Source organism: Salvelinus fontinalis, chromosome 24 (genome assembly GCF_029448725.1).
Source record: "Salvelinus fontinalis isolate EN_2023a chromosome 24, ASM2944872v1, whole genome shotgun sequence".
In the NCBI taxonomy this organism is placed as follows: Eukaryota; Metazoa; Chordata; class Actinopteri; order Salmoniformes; family Salmonidae; genus Salvelinus; species Salvelinus fontinalis.
The window spans coordinates 21,028,296-21,043,362 of NC_074688.1; the positions used below are offsets into that span (position 1 = coordinate 21,028,296).

At 44.9% G+C, this 15,067-nt stretch overlaps 1 protein-coding gene across 5 annotated transcripts in view; it reads left to right on the forward strand.

The window, feature by feature from the left end:
• LOC129822122 (protein Aster-B-like) overlaps positions 1–15,067 on the forward strand; it is a 172,453-nt gene that overhangs the window by 49,109 nt on the left and 108,277 nt on the right. For all 5 annotated transcript variants that reach the window (XM_055880087.1, XM_055880089.1, XM_055880085.1 and 2 more), the window contains exon 2: positions 5,215–6,438. In XM_055880087.1, the coding sequence (XP_055736062.1) occupies positions 6,020–6,438 (419 nt within the window). In that variant the 5' untranslated portion in view covers positions 5,215–6,019. The remainder of the gene's footprint in view (positions 1–5,214; positions 6,439–15,067) is intronic.

The following is a 15,067-nucleotide window of genomic DNA, read 5'->3' on the forward strand; positions in this document are numbered from 1 at the left end:
ATGCCATTGCCTCTCCAACATTGTTCCTGCAGCTACCCAGTGCTTAATTTGGGAAACCAAGTGAAATCTGTTTGGGAACATCGACAGTAACATGTTTTTGCAAAGAAACATACAATGCCTTCTGAAACTATTCAGACCCCTTGATTTTCTTTCCACATTTTTGGTAGGTTACAGCCTCATTCTAAAATTGATTAAATCGTTTTTTCCCCAGATCAATCTACACACAATACCCCATAATGACAAAGCAAAAACAGGATTTTTGAAATTTTAGCTCATTTCAACTGAAATAACACATTTACGTAAGTATTCAGACCATTTACTCAGTACTTTGTTGAAGCTGCTTTGGCAGCGATTACAGACTCGAGTCTTCTTGAGTATGATTCTACAAGCTTGGCACACCTGTAGTTGGGGAGTTTCTCCCATTCTTCTCTGCAGATCCTCTCAAGCTCTGTCAGGTTGGATGGGAAGAGTTGCTGTACAGCTATTTTCAGGTCTCTCCAGAGATGTTTGATCATGTTCAAGTCTGGGCTCTGGCTGGGCCACTCAAGGACATTCAGAGACTTGTCTCAAAGCCACTCCTGCATTATCTTGGCTGTGTGCTTAGGGTCATTGTCATGATGGAAGGTGAACCTTCACCCCAGTCAGAGGTCCTGAGCGGTCTGGAGCACGTTTTCATCAAGGATCTTTCTGTACTTTTCTCTGTTCATCTTTGCCTCGATCCTGACTAGTCTCCCAGTCCCTGCCACTGAAATACATCCCTACAGCATGATGCTACCACCACCATGCTTCACCGTAGGAACAGTGCCAGGTTTCCTCCAGAAATTACGCTCGGCATTCAGGCCATAGAGTTCAATATAGGTTCATCAGACCAGAGAATCTTGTTTCTCATGGTCTGAGAGTCTATAGGTGCCTTTTGGCAAACTCCAAGTGGGCTGTCATGTGCCTTTTACTGAGGAGTGGCTTCCGTCTGGCCCCTCTACCATAAAGGCCTGATTGGTGGAGTGCTGCAGAGATGGTTGCCCTTCTGGAAGGTTCTCCCATCTCCACAGAGGAACTCTAGAGCTCTGTCAGAGTGCCCTTCTCCTCCGATTGCTCAGTTTGGCCGGGCGGCCAGCTCTAAGAAGAGTCTTGGTGGTTCCAAACTTCTTCCATATAAGAATGATGGAGGCCACTGTGTTCTTGGGGACCTTCAATGCTGCAGAAATGTTTTGGTCCCCTTCCCCAGATCTGTGCCTCGACACAATCCTGTCTCAGAGCTCTACAGACAATTCCTTCGACCTCATGGCTTGAATTTTGCTATGACATGCACTGTCAACTTATATAGACAGGTGTGTGCCGTTCCAAATCATGTCCAATCAATTGAATTTACCACAGGTGGACTCCAATCAAGTTGTAGGAACATCTCAAGGATGATCAATGGAAACAGGATGCACCTGAGCTCAATTTCGAGTCTCTAAGCAAAGGATCTGAATACTTATGTAAATAAGTGTAACGGCTGTCTAATGCCTCCTCCTCGGATGAGGAGGAGTAAGGGTCGGACCAAAACGCAGCGTTGTATGCAGACATAAAGGATATTTATTAAAGAAAGACGAAACACGAAAACTCTTACACAAACTACAAAACAACAAACGACGTAGACAGACCTGAACTTGAGAACTTACATATAGACACGAAGAACGCACGAACAGGAAAGACTAGCCAAACGAACGAACAAACGAAACAGTCCCGTGTGGTGCAACAAACACAGACACAGGAACAATCACCCACAAACAAACAGTGAGAACAGCCTACCTTAATATGGTTCTCAATCAGAGGAAACGTCAAACACCTGCCTCTAATTGAGAACCATATCAGGCAACACATTTAACCCAACATAGAAACACATAACATAGAATGCCCACCCCAACTCACGCCCTGACCAACTAAACACATACAAAAACAAGGAAAACAGGTCAGGAACGTGACAATAAGGTATTTCTGTTTTCGCTTTGTCATTATGGGGTATTGTGTTTAGGTTGCTGAGGATTACATTAAAAAAATATATATTTACAATAAGGCTGTAACATAACAAAATGTGGAAAAAGTCAAGGGATCTGAATACTTTCTGAAGGCACTGTATTTCACTAAACTGTTGACAGCCCGTCTGCGTGGTCGAGAAATTAATAAAGGAGAGAGAGGAGGAGATGGAAGCATATGGCGGTGAGATATTCTGTATAGCTAAAGTTAATGTCACCCAATGAATTATGAAAACATAAAAAACGACCTATTACTGTACTAGCCTATTCAAAATCATATACAAGTTCACTAATTGTAGGCTAACTGTAAGCCACCCTGCACAATCAATGAACCAACAGCATCGCCTAGCATCGCCCAGCATCGCCTATACGTTCTCTCCCAGACTCACGGATAGAAATGTTGGAGTGTAGCATAAGGTAACCAGTCCATCCAGTATACATAATAATACAGTCCACACTCAAAGGCAATTACTCGAATTTGTTTAATTTTGGAGTATAGGCTAGACCAATTATGTACCAAATACTTCTTTAATCAGCACAATCATAATTGGGGGCTTGGGCTTATAAGCCTATGCATATGCATAAGCTCTAATATGCATGTGTGAGTTTTGAATGAATCATCATTAGAAAGCTCTGTCCATTTCTTTGTTAGGCTTTGGAACAACATACACAACAGCCATGTTTCACACTGTTTCAACCTGCTGTTGTTCTTTCTTCAAATGTATCATCACAGTGAGGTGAGTTTTAAAAGTAGATAGGGGCCTACTGTTGATGATAAGTGTTTCATGTGATTTTTTAAATCATTTGCATTGATGTCAGATTGGTTAGAGAGACAATAGAGCCCTGAGTAGCAGGCCATAAGGACCTGGTGGTAGTTAGCAAGTTGGGTACTACCAAAGCATGTCCAGAGTGCATAAAAGGCAATTACCATGACTCGACGGTCACATAGAATTTTACTGCGGTCATGACTCATTCCTGCCGGTGTGCCATTAATACTGTCACTACAATAGCCCCAAGCCTGTACTTTGGTATAGAATAAGCAGTATGACTATAAGCAGAATAAGCTATTTTGGCATAACGTTTACTATACTGTATATTAGTCAACATATAGAGCTTAAGACTTGTGAAACTGGCATTTCAAACCCAGATGGTTACGATTGCCATTGACTCCTCTGTGTGTCTGCTGTGCTCCGACCTACAGGCAACTTACAAAATAATGGAAACACTTGAGTGAATGTTGGTGTTTCCTTTATTTTGGCCTTTATGTGTTATATCCTCAGTGGGTTGGTTCAACAGCCAGTCTGCTTTAGTGGTTATTTCTACCCACGCTGTCTCTTCACACTGTTCATAAAGAGGTACTGGAGCAGGCTTGTTGACACACAACTGTTTGTTGACACATACAGCCGTTAGAGTGTATGTTAGAGGACATGAAACCTGCCTGTTAAGAGTGTATGTTAGAGGACATGAGACCTGCCTGTTAAGAGTGTATGGTAGAGGGCATGAAACCTGCCTGTTAAGAGTGTGTGGTAGAGGACATGAGACCTGCCTGTTAAGAGTGTATGTTAAGCCTCCCGGGTGGCGCAGTGGTCTAGGGCACTGCATCGCAGTGCTAACTGCGCCACCAGAGTCTCTGGGTTCGCGCCCAGGCTCTGTCGCAGCCGGCCGCGACCGGGAGGTCCGTGGGGCGAAGCACAATTGGCATAGCGTCATCCGGGGTAGGGAGGGTTTGGCCGGTAGGGATATCCTTGTCTCATCGCGCTCCAGCGACTCCTGTGGCGGGCCGGGCGCAGTGCGCGCCAACCAAGGGGGCCAGGTACACGGTGTTTCCTCCGACACATTGGTGCGGCTGGCTTCCGGGTTGGAGGCGCGCTGTGTTAAGAAGCAGTACGGCTGGTTGGGTTGTGCTTCGGAGGACGCATGGCTTTCGACCTTCGTCTCTCCCGAGCCCGTACGGGAGTTGTAGCGATGAGACAAGGTAGTAATTACTAGCGATTGGATACCACGAAAATTGGGGAGAAAATGGGATAAAAAAAATAAAAAAAGAGTGTATGGTAGAGGACATGAAACCTGCCTGTTAAGAGTGTATGTTAGAGGACATGAGACCTGCCTGTTAAGAGTGTATGGTAGAGGACATGAAACCTGCCTGTTAAGAGTGTATGTTAGAGGACATGAGACCTGCCTGTTAAGAGTGTATGTTAGAGGACATGAAACCTGCCTGTTAAGAGTGTGTGGTAGAGGACATGAAACCTGCTGTTAAGAGTGTGTGGTAGAGGACATGAAACCTGCCTGTTAAGAGTGTATGTTAGAGGACATGAGACCTGCCTGTTAAGAGTGTATGTTAGAGGATATAAGACCTGCCTGTTAAGAGTGTGTGTTAGAGGACATGAGACCTGCCTGTTAAGAGTGTATGTTAGAGGACATGAGACCTGCCTGTTCAGAGTGTATGTTAGAGGACATGAGACCTGCCTGTTAAGAGTGTGTGTTAGAGGACATGAGACCTGCCTGTTAAGAGTGTGTGTTAGAGGACATGAGACCTGCCTGCTCCGTACACTAACAATGGAAGGCTAGAGCTCCATTGTGCAGTAAAAGGTTTTAAATTCATCGGAGACCTCTTCATCCAAGTGTTTTTCTCTTTCATAATAATTGTCTTCTTCAGACCCACGTTTCAGATATTTGTACTTTCCCCATGCCAATATCACTTACCCATCACACAGTTTAACAAATACATTTAATCTGCTACTTAATAAATAATGTGATAGTCAATGTGTCTTTGGTTCAATGTATATGAGTTGGTGGGTATATCTGAACCTATAGGTCTACAATTACCTCTGTATTTGTACAGTGAAATGTAGACTTGAGCACATGGCTATTGGTTCAAAACATCTCTTATTGGTTAATGTTCTCTGAGTCAGTAAGGTGTATGGTGGTGGACTCAGACAGTGGAGACACAGAGTATCACTGCCAGCTAACAGCATTAAATGCATTACATGGGCATACCAGTGTAACGACAGGTTAGTGTAAATGAGAAAGTGTGTGTGTGTACATATTTGTGTGTGTGTGTTTTCTGTCTGTGTTCATTGTGTTTCCTGGGTGCATGTTTGTGGGTGTGCATGTGTTTGTGTGTGTGTCTCCTTTGCTGTGTCATCGCCCTCAGCCTTGCCTGTACCTATCACCCCTATCACCTCCCTTTAACCTGTAGGTGCTGTCTGTGCGGAGCGAGAGAGAGGACAGTGGGTCACCGGTGCTCCAGGCGACGGACTGCAAGAGCCTACCCAACCTACAACACATGCGCGGGACAGTAATCAACTACCCAGGAGCATACAGTACAGAGCTCATCTGATCTGTCAACTTCAAGACTGGAGTGTTGCTTGTACTTGGAGACATCCTGTCTAGCATTGGGAGTAGCAGGGACAGCCAGCCCTAGCAGCAAGCAGTAGGCAGGCATCGAGCAGAGAGAGAGAGAGAGAGCTGTGAATGTGTGTAACTGGGCCTGCCAGTTCCGGGGGAGAGAGGAGGAGTACTGTTACACTCCCTGACAGACCTTATACATGTTTCATCTGCTGCTTGGAGAACAGACACCCCGTTTGTTGTCTATTTCAGCCCTCTCTCCTGGCACGAAACGCTGCTGCAAACCGCTAGCCCTGTTGTCGCTTGACGACCAGCAACAGCCACACATCTCCCCAAAGCTGAGGACCAAGCCAGGCCCCAGCTATCTGAAGGACTCACCTCCTCACCTGTCAAGCCATGCACAGGGACATGGAGTAAGCTAACTTTGAAAACTAGTGGTAAGGATCCAGAAGAGTATATAAGGCTATATGAGAGATCAGTAAATGAGGACGACCCTGGATTTTTAAGTGTCTCTGTGCTGTTGCAGCATCTTGGCACCTGACTCAACAACCAGCTACCGCCTCAGCTTCCGCCAACTACAGCTCCCAGCAAGCCTGCCAACCACTAAAACAGCGAGCCAGCCAGCACTTCTCCTCCAATATCCACTGTCCTCGACCATGAACGAGAACTTACGGCCCCCATCACTCCAGGTGAGCGTTCCCCGCGATGCCCCTGCCTACTCGGATGGGGGGAACGGCGGGGTCTCAGATGGTCCTGTGTGGTCAAGCTTGTCCACCCCAACGCTACGACGCAAGCGCTTCAAGATGAGGCGCATGAAGAACACGCCCAGTGAGAGGGAGAAGGAGAAGGACAGGGGTAGGCTGGTGAATGGGTGGCTAGCCTCCACCCACTCCCACTCGGGCTCCAAGGAGTACCTGCAGCTGCCCTCCATCGAGATCACCCGGTCCAGCGACGAAGATGGGGCCACCTGGTCCAACTTCTCTACGCCCAGCGCCTCACCCCGACGCAAGCGCTTCCTGCTCCGCAAGTGGCTGAGGGTGAGAGAGAAGAAGGAGCACACCGGCAGCGAGAGCAGGTTGGTATGGGGTATTACCTCCCCCAAAATTTACACCCAGACCTCTTCTCCTTTCTTCCCTGCTGTCTCCCCCTTAAACCCTTCATGCTGCTTTGAGCCTGCTGTCACTGTCGACTAATGTTTTGGCCAGTACTAACACTAACAGAAAGAACAAGGTCTTTGTCATTTTAGAATGTCTGTTTTTTCATTGATCTGTAAGATTGAATAAGATTTAAAGGTTTATGATTGTGAGGCAGCAGCCTGCTGCCCATTGTATTCAACATTATAGCTGAAGGTGAAGCATGTTTTTAACACACCAAGAGGCAGGAACTAATGCTTTCAGTTATAGCACCTCGATACAGCATTCAAGTGCACCATGACCTAGAGGTGAAAAAATCTTTAAGAAAGTCCTTGCGGAACTGCACATAGCCGTATTTAGAGAACATAGAGGTCTAGGGTCAGTGGATTAATGTTTGACTGCAGCCTAATGATTTGGTTAATGTGCATTTCCATGTAAAAAGCCCCATGAGCACTAGTTTCAAGTTGTATTGTTACATGCACAGGATACAGCAGGTATCAAATCAAATGTATTTATATAGCCCTTCTTAGATCAGCTGATATCTCAAAGTGCTATACAGAAACCCAGCCTAAAACCCCAAACAGCAAGCAATGCAGGTGTAGAAGCACGGTGGCTAGGAAAAACTCCCTAGAAAGGCCAAAACCTAGGAAGAAACCTAGAGATGAACCAGGCTATGAGGGGTGGCCAGTCCTCTTCTGGCTGTGCCGGGTGGAGATTATAACAGAACATGGCCAAGAGGTTCAAATGTTCATGAATGACCAGCATGGTCAAAAGGTATAAAACATTACAGTGAAATGCTTAACTTCCAAGTTATTTCCCAGTAATGTACAATATAAGTAGTAATATAGATAAGAAATCAAATGTGAAATGCAAGAAAACCCCAAAAGAAAAGAACAAGAATGCAGTGATACAGGTCTTCTATACCGGTCAGTGCCGTGCCAGTACTGTTCCAATGTGCAGGGGTACTGGAGTGATTGAGGGAGGAACGTACATGTACAGGGTTAAAAGTGTCTGGTAGCAGGATAAATACTCATAGCAATAGTTATCACAATTACCAATATACTAACATGTGAAGTTCATAGGAGCACATTTGGTGTCAAATGAAAGCTAGTCTATATATTTTTTAATTAAGGCAAATATACATTTTTCCAAACATTTTCCATCCTAAAAATGAAGAATAAGCAAAGGCTTTGAATTCTGGTCAAATGACCATTTACTGTAGCCCTTTCACTCACTGAACACTGACCGACACCAGACGTTCATGGATGTTGAAAATTGGTTAGTCCAAATCTGAACCAATCATAGCTGTCTGTTTCACAAGTAGAGTAGGGTATAGGTCAGTAAAATATAGTATATTACTGTACTGTACAGTAGAGTTTGTTAAAGTAGAGCAGAGTATAATTTACTGTATTGTACTGTACTGGACTATAGTCTACTGTACTTTACTGAACTCTACTGTACTGTACTGAACTATACTGTGCTGTGTTGTGCTGTGCTGTACTGTGATGTCCAAACTTGCGAAACATAAACGTCTATGATGGGTACAGATTTGATCACAAGTCATTATGAAGTCAATCATTATTCTAATGAGCGCCGCCCCAAACTTTTATTGACTCTTCTTTGGGGGCGGCACTCATTAGAATAATAGCCAGGTTAACTGGACAAATATATAAAAATGGTATCCACGAGTTTATATGACTCTGGGGAAGTAGATAAAGGGCTGCATTGTCAAAAATCCCAAAGTATTCCTTTAACGTTAACGTCCCAATTTCTTTGAAACGTTTTGACGTTTCAACGTTCACACCCCTACAAAATCAAAACGCATAGTGCAGTCGGAAAGTATTCAGACCCCTTGACTTTTTCCACATTTTGTTACGTTACAGCCTTATTCTAAAATTGATTAAATCGTTTTTTTCCCCTCATCAATCTACATACAATACCCCATAATGACAAAGCAAAAACAGGTTTGTAGGAATTTTAGCAAATTAATTAATTAAATATATATATCACAATTACATAAGTATTCAGACTCTTTACTCAGTACTTTGTTGAAGCACCTTTGGCAGTGATTACAGCCTTGATTCTTTTTGGGTGTGATGGTACAAGCTTGGCATACCTGTATTTGGGGAGTTTCTCCCATTCTTCTCTGCAGATTCTGTCAAGCTCTGTTAGGTTGGATGGGGAGTGTCGCTGCACAGTTATTTTTAGGTCTGTCCAGAGGTGTTCGATCGGGTTCAAGTCCGGGCTCTGGCTGGGCCACTCAAGGACATTCAGAGACTTGTCCCAAAGCCACTCCTGCGTTGTCTTGGCTGTGTGCTTAGGGTCGTTGTACTGTTGGAAGGTGACCCTTTGCCCCAGGCTGAGGTTTTGAGCGGTCTGGAGCAGGTTTCCATCAAGGATCTCTCTGTACTTTGCACCGTTCATCTTTTCCGCAATCCTGACTAGTCTCCCAATCACTGTCACTGAAAAACATTCCCACAGCATGATGCTGCCACCACCATGCTTCACCGTAGGGATGGTGCCAGGTTTCCTCCAGACGTGACGCTTGACATTCAGGCAAAATAGTTCAATGTTGGTTTCATCATAAACTTGTTTCTCTTGGTCTGAGAGTCCTTTAGGTGCCTTTTGACCAAATCCAAGTGGGCTGTCATGTGCCTTTTACTGAGGAGTGGCTCCCGTCTGGCCCCTTTACCATAAAGGCCTGATTGGTGGAGTGCTGCAGAGATGATTGTCCTTCTGGAAGGTTCTCCCATCTCCACAGAGAAACTCTGGAGCTCTGTCAGATTGACAACCGGATTCGTGGTCACCTCCCTGACCAAGGCCCTTCTCCCCCGATTTCTCAGTTTGGCCGGGCAGCCAGCTCTAGGAAGAGACTTGATGGTTCCAAACTTCTTCCATTTAGAATGATGGAGGCCACTGTGATCTTGGGGACCTTTAATGCTGCAAAAATGTTTTGGTACCCTTCTCCAGATCTGTGCCTCGACACAATCCTGTCTCGGAGCTCTACGGACAATCCCTTCGACTTCATGGCTTGGTTTTTGCTCTGACATGCACTGTCAACTGTGTGACCTTTATATAGACACTTGTGTGCCTTTCCGAATCATGTCCAATCAATTTAATTTACCACAGGTGGACTCTAATCAAGTTGTAGCAATATCTCAAGGTTATGTAAATAAGGTATTTCTGTTTTTTTAATTTGATCTAAAAAACAGTTTTTGCTATGTCATTATGTGGTATTGTGTACAGATTGATGGGGAAAGTATTTTTAGCGATTTTAGAATAAGGATGTAATGTAACAACATTTGGAAAAAAGGAAGGGGTCTGAATACTTTCCGAATGCACTGTAGTACATATCAGGGACCTATAATGTCATTCTTTTACCATCATCCTGCTAAGGGCTCTGCGACTAAACACCTCCCTCTGCAACTGGATCCTGGACTTCCTGATGGGCCGCCTCCAGATGGTAAGGGTAGGTAACAACACATCTGCCACGCTGATCCTCAACACGGGGGCCCCTCAGGGGTGCGTGCTCAGTCCCCTCCTGTACTCCCTGTTCACCCATGACTGCATGGCCAAGCACGACTCATAATTAAGTTTGCCGACGACACAACAGTGATAGGCCTGATCACCAACAACGATGAGACAGCCTATAGGGAGGAGGTCAGAGACCTGGCAGTGTGGTGCCAGGATAACAACCTCTCCCTCAACGTGATCAAGACAAAGGAGATGATTGTGGACTACAGGTTAACATTTAAAGTTTTCAATGTTTAGGTTAAAGTTTAGGCCTGGTAGAGTTGCATCCTTAGTTTACAAAGATCAGACAGCCCACTTGGCACAAACGTTAATTCAACGTCTATTCCACGTTTGTTCAATGTAATTTCATTGAAATTACGTGGAAACAGCATTGATTCAACCAGTGTGTGCCCAGTGGGAGGTTTACACTGGAGTAACACACACGCACACTAACGTCAAGCATTTATTTCACTGTTTGTCTACGAAGCATGTGATTCATAAAATTGGATTTGTCAGCAAATTACACAATTAGATGAGAACCTGCAGTGCAGACTGTGTTCTTGTCATGTTCGTGGGAATGGAGGAGCTTCTAGTTGTGTTGGGATTTGTGTTCTCCCTCTTCCCCAGCAGGGAGCAGAGATGGGAGCAGCAGATGGTAGACATACAGAGGGTGATTACAACATGCCCATGCCATTTGACTGAAAACATATATTTTACCTAGAGGCATGTGTGCATAACCCTGTCAGCTCTCAAGATAAAATAACTTTACCATTTCAGACTAATCACATCTATATCCCCTCTAGGGATGCAAAACCAGTTTGTTCACACCGTATTATCAGTCAATGGTTCACATATACATACAGTATTCCTTCCTGCTGCTGAATAGTCTTGTCTTGGTCTGTTTTGCTGTGAGAGAACTGATGGATGAAGACTGAAAAGACTTAACAGTGGGCGTATGTGTTACATAAGCTACCACAACTCAATATTAATAATCCCATCATCAATGATTTATTTGGCAGTATTGAAGACCCAAGCTATTTTCATCTTGTTGGGGAGCGGCGACACAGCTAGCGAACATAACGAGATATTGACATTTTTCTCCATCTACACTCTTGTAGCCTTAAGGGAAACACTGCTTCTGACTGCCTCTGCAGCACACAGCTATGAATTAAGCATTCATAAAAGAAGCTGTGACAAATGACAACACACTTATTTTAGGGCTGTGCCGTTGATCCAGACCCACATTTGATGCCTGTTTGTCATATGCTGCACTGGCTCCAGCGTTCTCCTCCCATTCTTTGTATTGCTATGATTTACAATGTAGTGCAATGGGGGCTGTCACTGCCAGCAGGGCGTGTAAGTGCATGGTCAAAGCAGCCTTGATGGGAACAAGGCACTGCTTCTTGCCCAGGTGATGTAGTGAGGGAGGGTGGAGGATGGTCTGCTGGAAGCTCTACGTCCACTGGCTGGCTTTCCGTTACAATACGATGGCCATGTTAGAGATTATATGTGCAGCCCCTCGCAGTTGCAACACCACAATACATTTACTTCATGCATTATTCACTCCCACTGTATATCCCTGAAAATGGATTTGTCTGTCATTCTAGCCTTTGCACACCAATAAAGTACAGGTTCCAGGTTTCCTTGTTTGCAGTGAGGTTCTGTCTGTAGCAAGCCTCAGGTGAAGCCATTGTAGTCAGATCTGGTTCAAGGCCATTTTCAGTGTACTTGAAAGCAATGCAATAAGCATTCCTTGTGTTGTAATTGTCCCTGTTACCTCAAATCAAATTGTATTTGTCACATGTGCAGAATACAACAGGTGTAGTAGACCTTACCGTGAAATGCTTACCCCTAACCAACAATGCAGTTCAATAAATAAAGTTATGAAAATATTTACTAAATAAATGAAAGTTAAAAAAATAAGTAACACATGGAAATTACATAACAATAACGAGGAAATATGCAGGGGGTACCAGTATCGAGTCAATGTGTGGGGGTAAAGATTAGTTGAGGTCATTTGTAAAGGAGTCAATGTAAATAGTCTGGGTGGCCATTTGATTAATTGTTCAGCAGTTTTATGGCTTGGGGTTAGAAGCTGTTAGGGAACCTTTTGGTCCTAGATTTGGCGCTCCAAGCGGTAGCAGAGAAAACAGTTTATGACTTGGATGACTGGAGCCTTCCTTTCACACCGCCTAGTATTTCGGTCCTGGATGTCAGGAAGCTTGGCCCCAGTGGTGTACTGGGCCATACGCACTACCCTCTGTAGCGTCTTGCGGTCAGATGCCGAGCAGTTGCCATACCAGGCGGTGATGCAACCGGTCGGGATGCTCTCGATGGTGCAGCTGTAGAACTTTTTGAGGATCTGGGTACCCATGACAAACCTTTTCAGTCTGCTGAGGGGGAAAAGGTGTTGTCATGCCTTCTTCACAACTGTCTTGGTGTGTTTGGACCATGATAGTTCGTTGGTGATGTGGATACCAAGGAACTTGAAACTCTCAATCCGCTCCACTTCAGCCCTGTCAATGTTAATGGGGGCCTGTTCGGCCAGCCTTTTCCTATAGTCCACGATCAGGTCCTTTGTCTTGCTCACATTGAGGGAGAGGTTGTTGTCCTGGCACCACACTGCCAGGTCTCTGACCTCCTCCCTATAGGCTATCTCATCGTTGTCGGTGATCAGGCCTACCACCGTTGTGTCGTTGGCAAACTTAATGATGGTGTTAGAGTCGTGCTTGGCCACATAGTCGTGGGTGAACAGGGAGTACAAGAGGGGATTAAGCACGCACCCCTGGGGAGCTCCAGTGTTGAGGATCAGCATGGCAGATGTGTTGTTGCCTAGTCTTACCACCTTGGGGCGGCCCATCAGGAAGTCCAGGATCCAGTTGCAGAGGGAGGTGTTTAGTCCCAGGGTCCTTAGCTTAGTGATGAGCTTTGTGGGCACTATGGTGTTGAACGCTGAGCTGTAGTCACTGAACAGCATTCTCACATATGTGTTCCTTTTGTCCAGGTGGGAAAGGGCAGTGTGGAGTGCAATTGTCATCTGTGGATCTGTTGGAGTGGTATGCGAATTGGAGTGGGTCTAGAGTTTCCGGCATTATTGTGCTAATGTGAGCCATGACCAGCCTTTCAAAGCACTTCATGGCTACCGACGTGAGTGCTACGGGGCGGTAATCATTTAGGCAGGTTACCTTTGCTTTCTTGGGCACATGGACTATGGTGGTCTGTTTGAAACATGTAGGTATTACAGACTCTGTCAGGGAGAGGTTGAAAATATCAGTGGAGACATTTGCCAGTTGGTCAGCGCATGCTTTGAGTACAGGTCCGGGTAATCCATCTGGCGCCGCGGCTTTGTGAATGTTGACCTGTTTAAAGGTCTTGCTCACATAGGCTACGGAGAGCCTGATCACACAGTTGTCTGGAACGTATGCTCTTGTGCATGCTTCAGTGTGGCTTGCCTCGAAGCGAGCATAAAAGGCATTTAGCTCTTCTGGTAGGCTTGCGTCACTGGGCAGCTCACGGCTGGGTTTCCCTTTGTAGTCTGTAATGTTTGTCAAGCCCTGCCACATCCGACGAGCGTCAGAGCCGGTGTAGTAGGATTCAATCTTAGTCCTGTATTGACACTTTGCCTGTTTGATGGTTTGTCTGAGGGAATAGCTGGATTTCTTATATGCGTCCGGATTAGTGTGCCACTCCTTGAAAGCGGCAGCTCTAGCCTTTAACGTAAACGAATTCACTTTGTACATCGCGCTGGTCCGTACAATTGACCTTATTTTAGCGCCCAAAAAAGCTAATAATTCGACATCAACTGTAATATCAATACCATTGTTAAGCACAATTTCTCCCCTTTCCAACAAATTCAATGACGAGACCTTCATGATGCCCATCTCTGTATGATTTAAGAAGGCAATGAGCTCCATCAGGGTCTTTTTTTTTAAATGGCGGGTGGGGAAGCTAAACCTATTGCGTGATAGTGATAAGGAGGTTTTAGGGCGGTGCTAAAGTGATCTTCAGAAGTAAACAGCGGCTTTTGAGAGTCATGATAGCTTGCAGTGATGACGCAAAAAATGACTAGGTATCCCCCCCTTACCTGTCCCTGTCCCTTTCTTATTTTTAAACGGTGAGAGAAGTGCTACACCTGGTGGAGAGAGGCTGTAAAACAGAATTAGTTGCTTTATGCGTGCTGTACATTACGCCATGACAAGTCATGATGTAACGTACAGCGTCAGAGGGGTCTGTTTTTTTCAACTTTTCTCCAATACTATAGAGCCGTTACCATGTCAATCAACGCTTGAATAGAAACGTAGTTCACACCCCAGATTTTGAAGTCAACACAGTCGCTACAGTCCCATCAGTTTTCTTTGCAGCCTCATTTGAATGTCGCGGTTGCGCACATTTGGACGGAATGGGGTTAGCGTACGTTAGCTCTTTAACAAGCAGGGCAAAGCCCTTAAATTGTATTGTATGACCTCGGTCATTTCAACATTGCGAAAGTAAATATGTTACAGCGGAAGTATTGTTTTATTGTTACATTCTTACTCAAGGGTTATTGTGTGTATAAAAATGGGAATATGAGCTGTCTGTTTCACAAGGTTAAGTATTATAACCTGAAGGAATGTATGACTCTAGATTCTACGGCTACAGGTAACTACAGCTTCAGTCCAAGCTCAAGTGCGACCTAGCTGTGTATTTAGTCAGTTAATGTATAAACATGGTACGGCGGCATTAATAGTTAAACTGGCTTGTGTGACTTATGGACCCCTCTGGACATTCTAAGCACATTTTAGCTGGACTTCACAGAGAACACCCATCAAACATGCTGTGAGTACAGTACTCTAATTACTGATAATGCTATAGGCTGTACCAAGGGTGAGTACTTGGCCATTGTTTAGGCCCTATTCCTTAGGAGTTGGCTGAATTTCTGTACGACAATCCAAGGCAATACACTACTATGTGCGCTTTGTCTGACTCAAAACAGTGTTTCTAATCATTGCCTAAAACATGTTTGATAGGGTCTGAAGTTGTCTTAGATGTACTGTTGTCTGTTTCAACTGTTTCAATGGC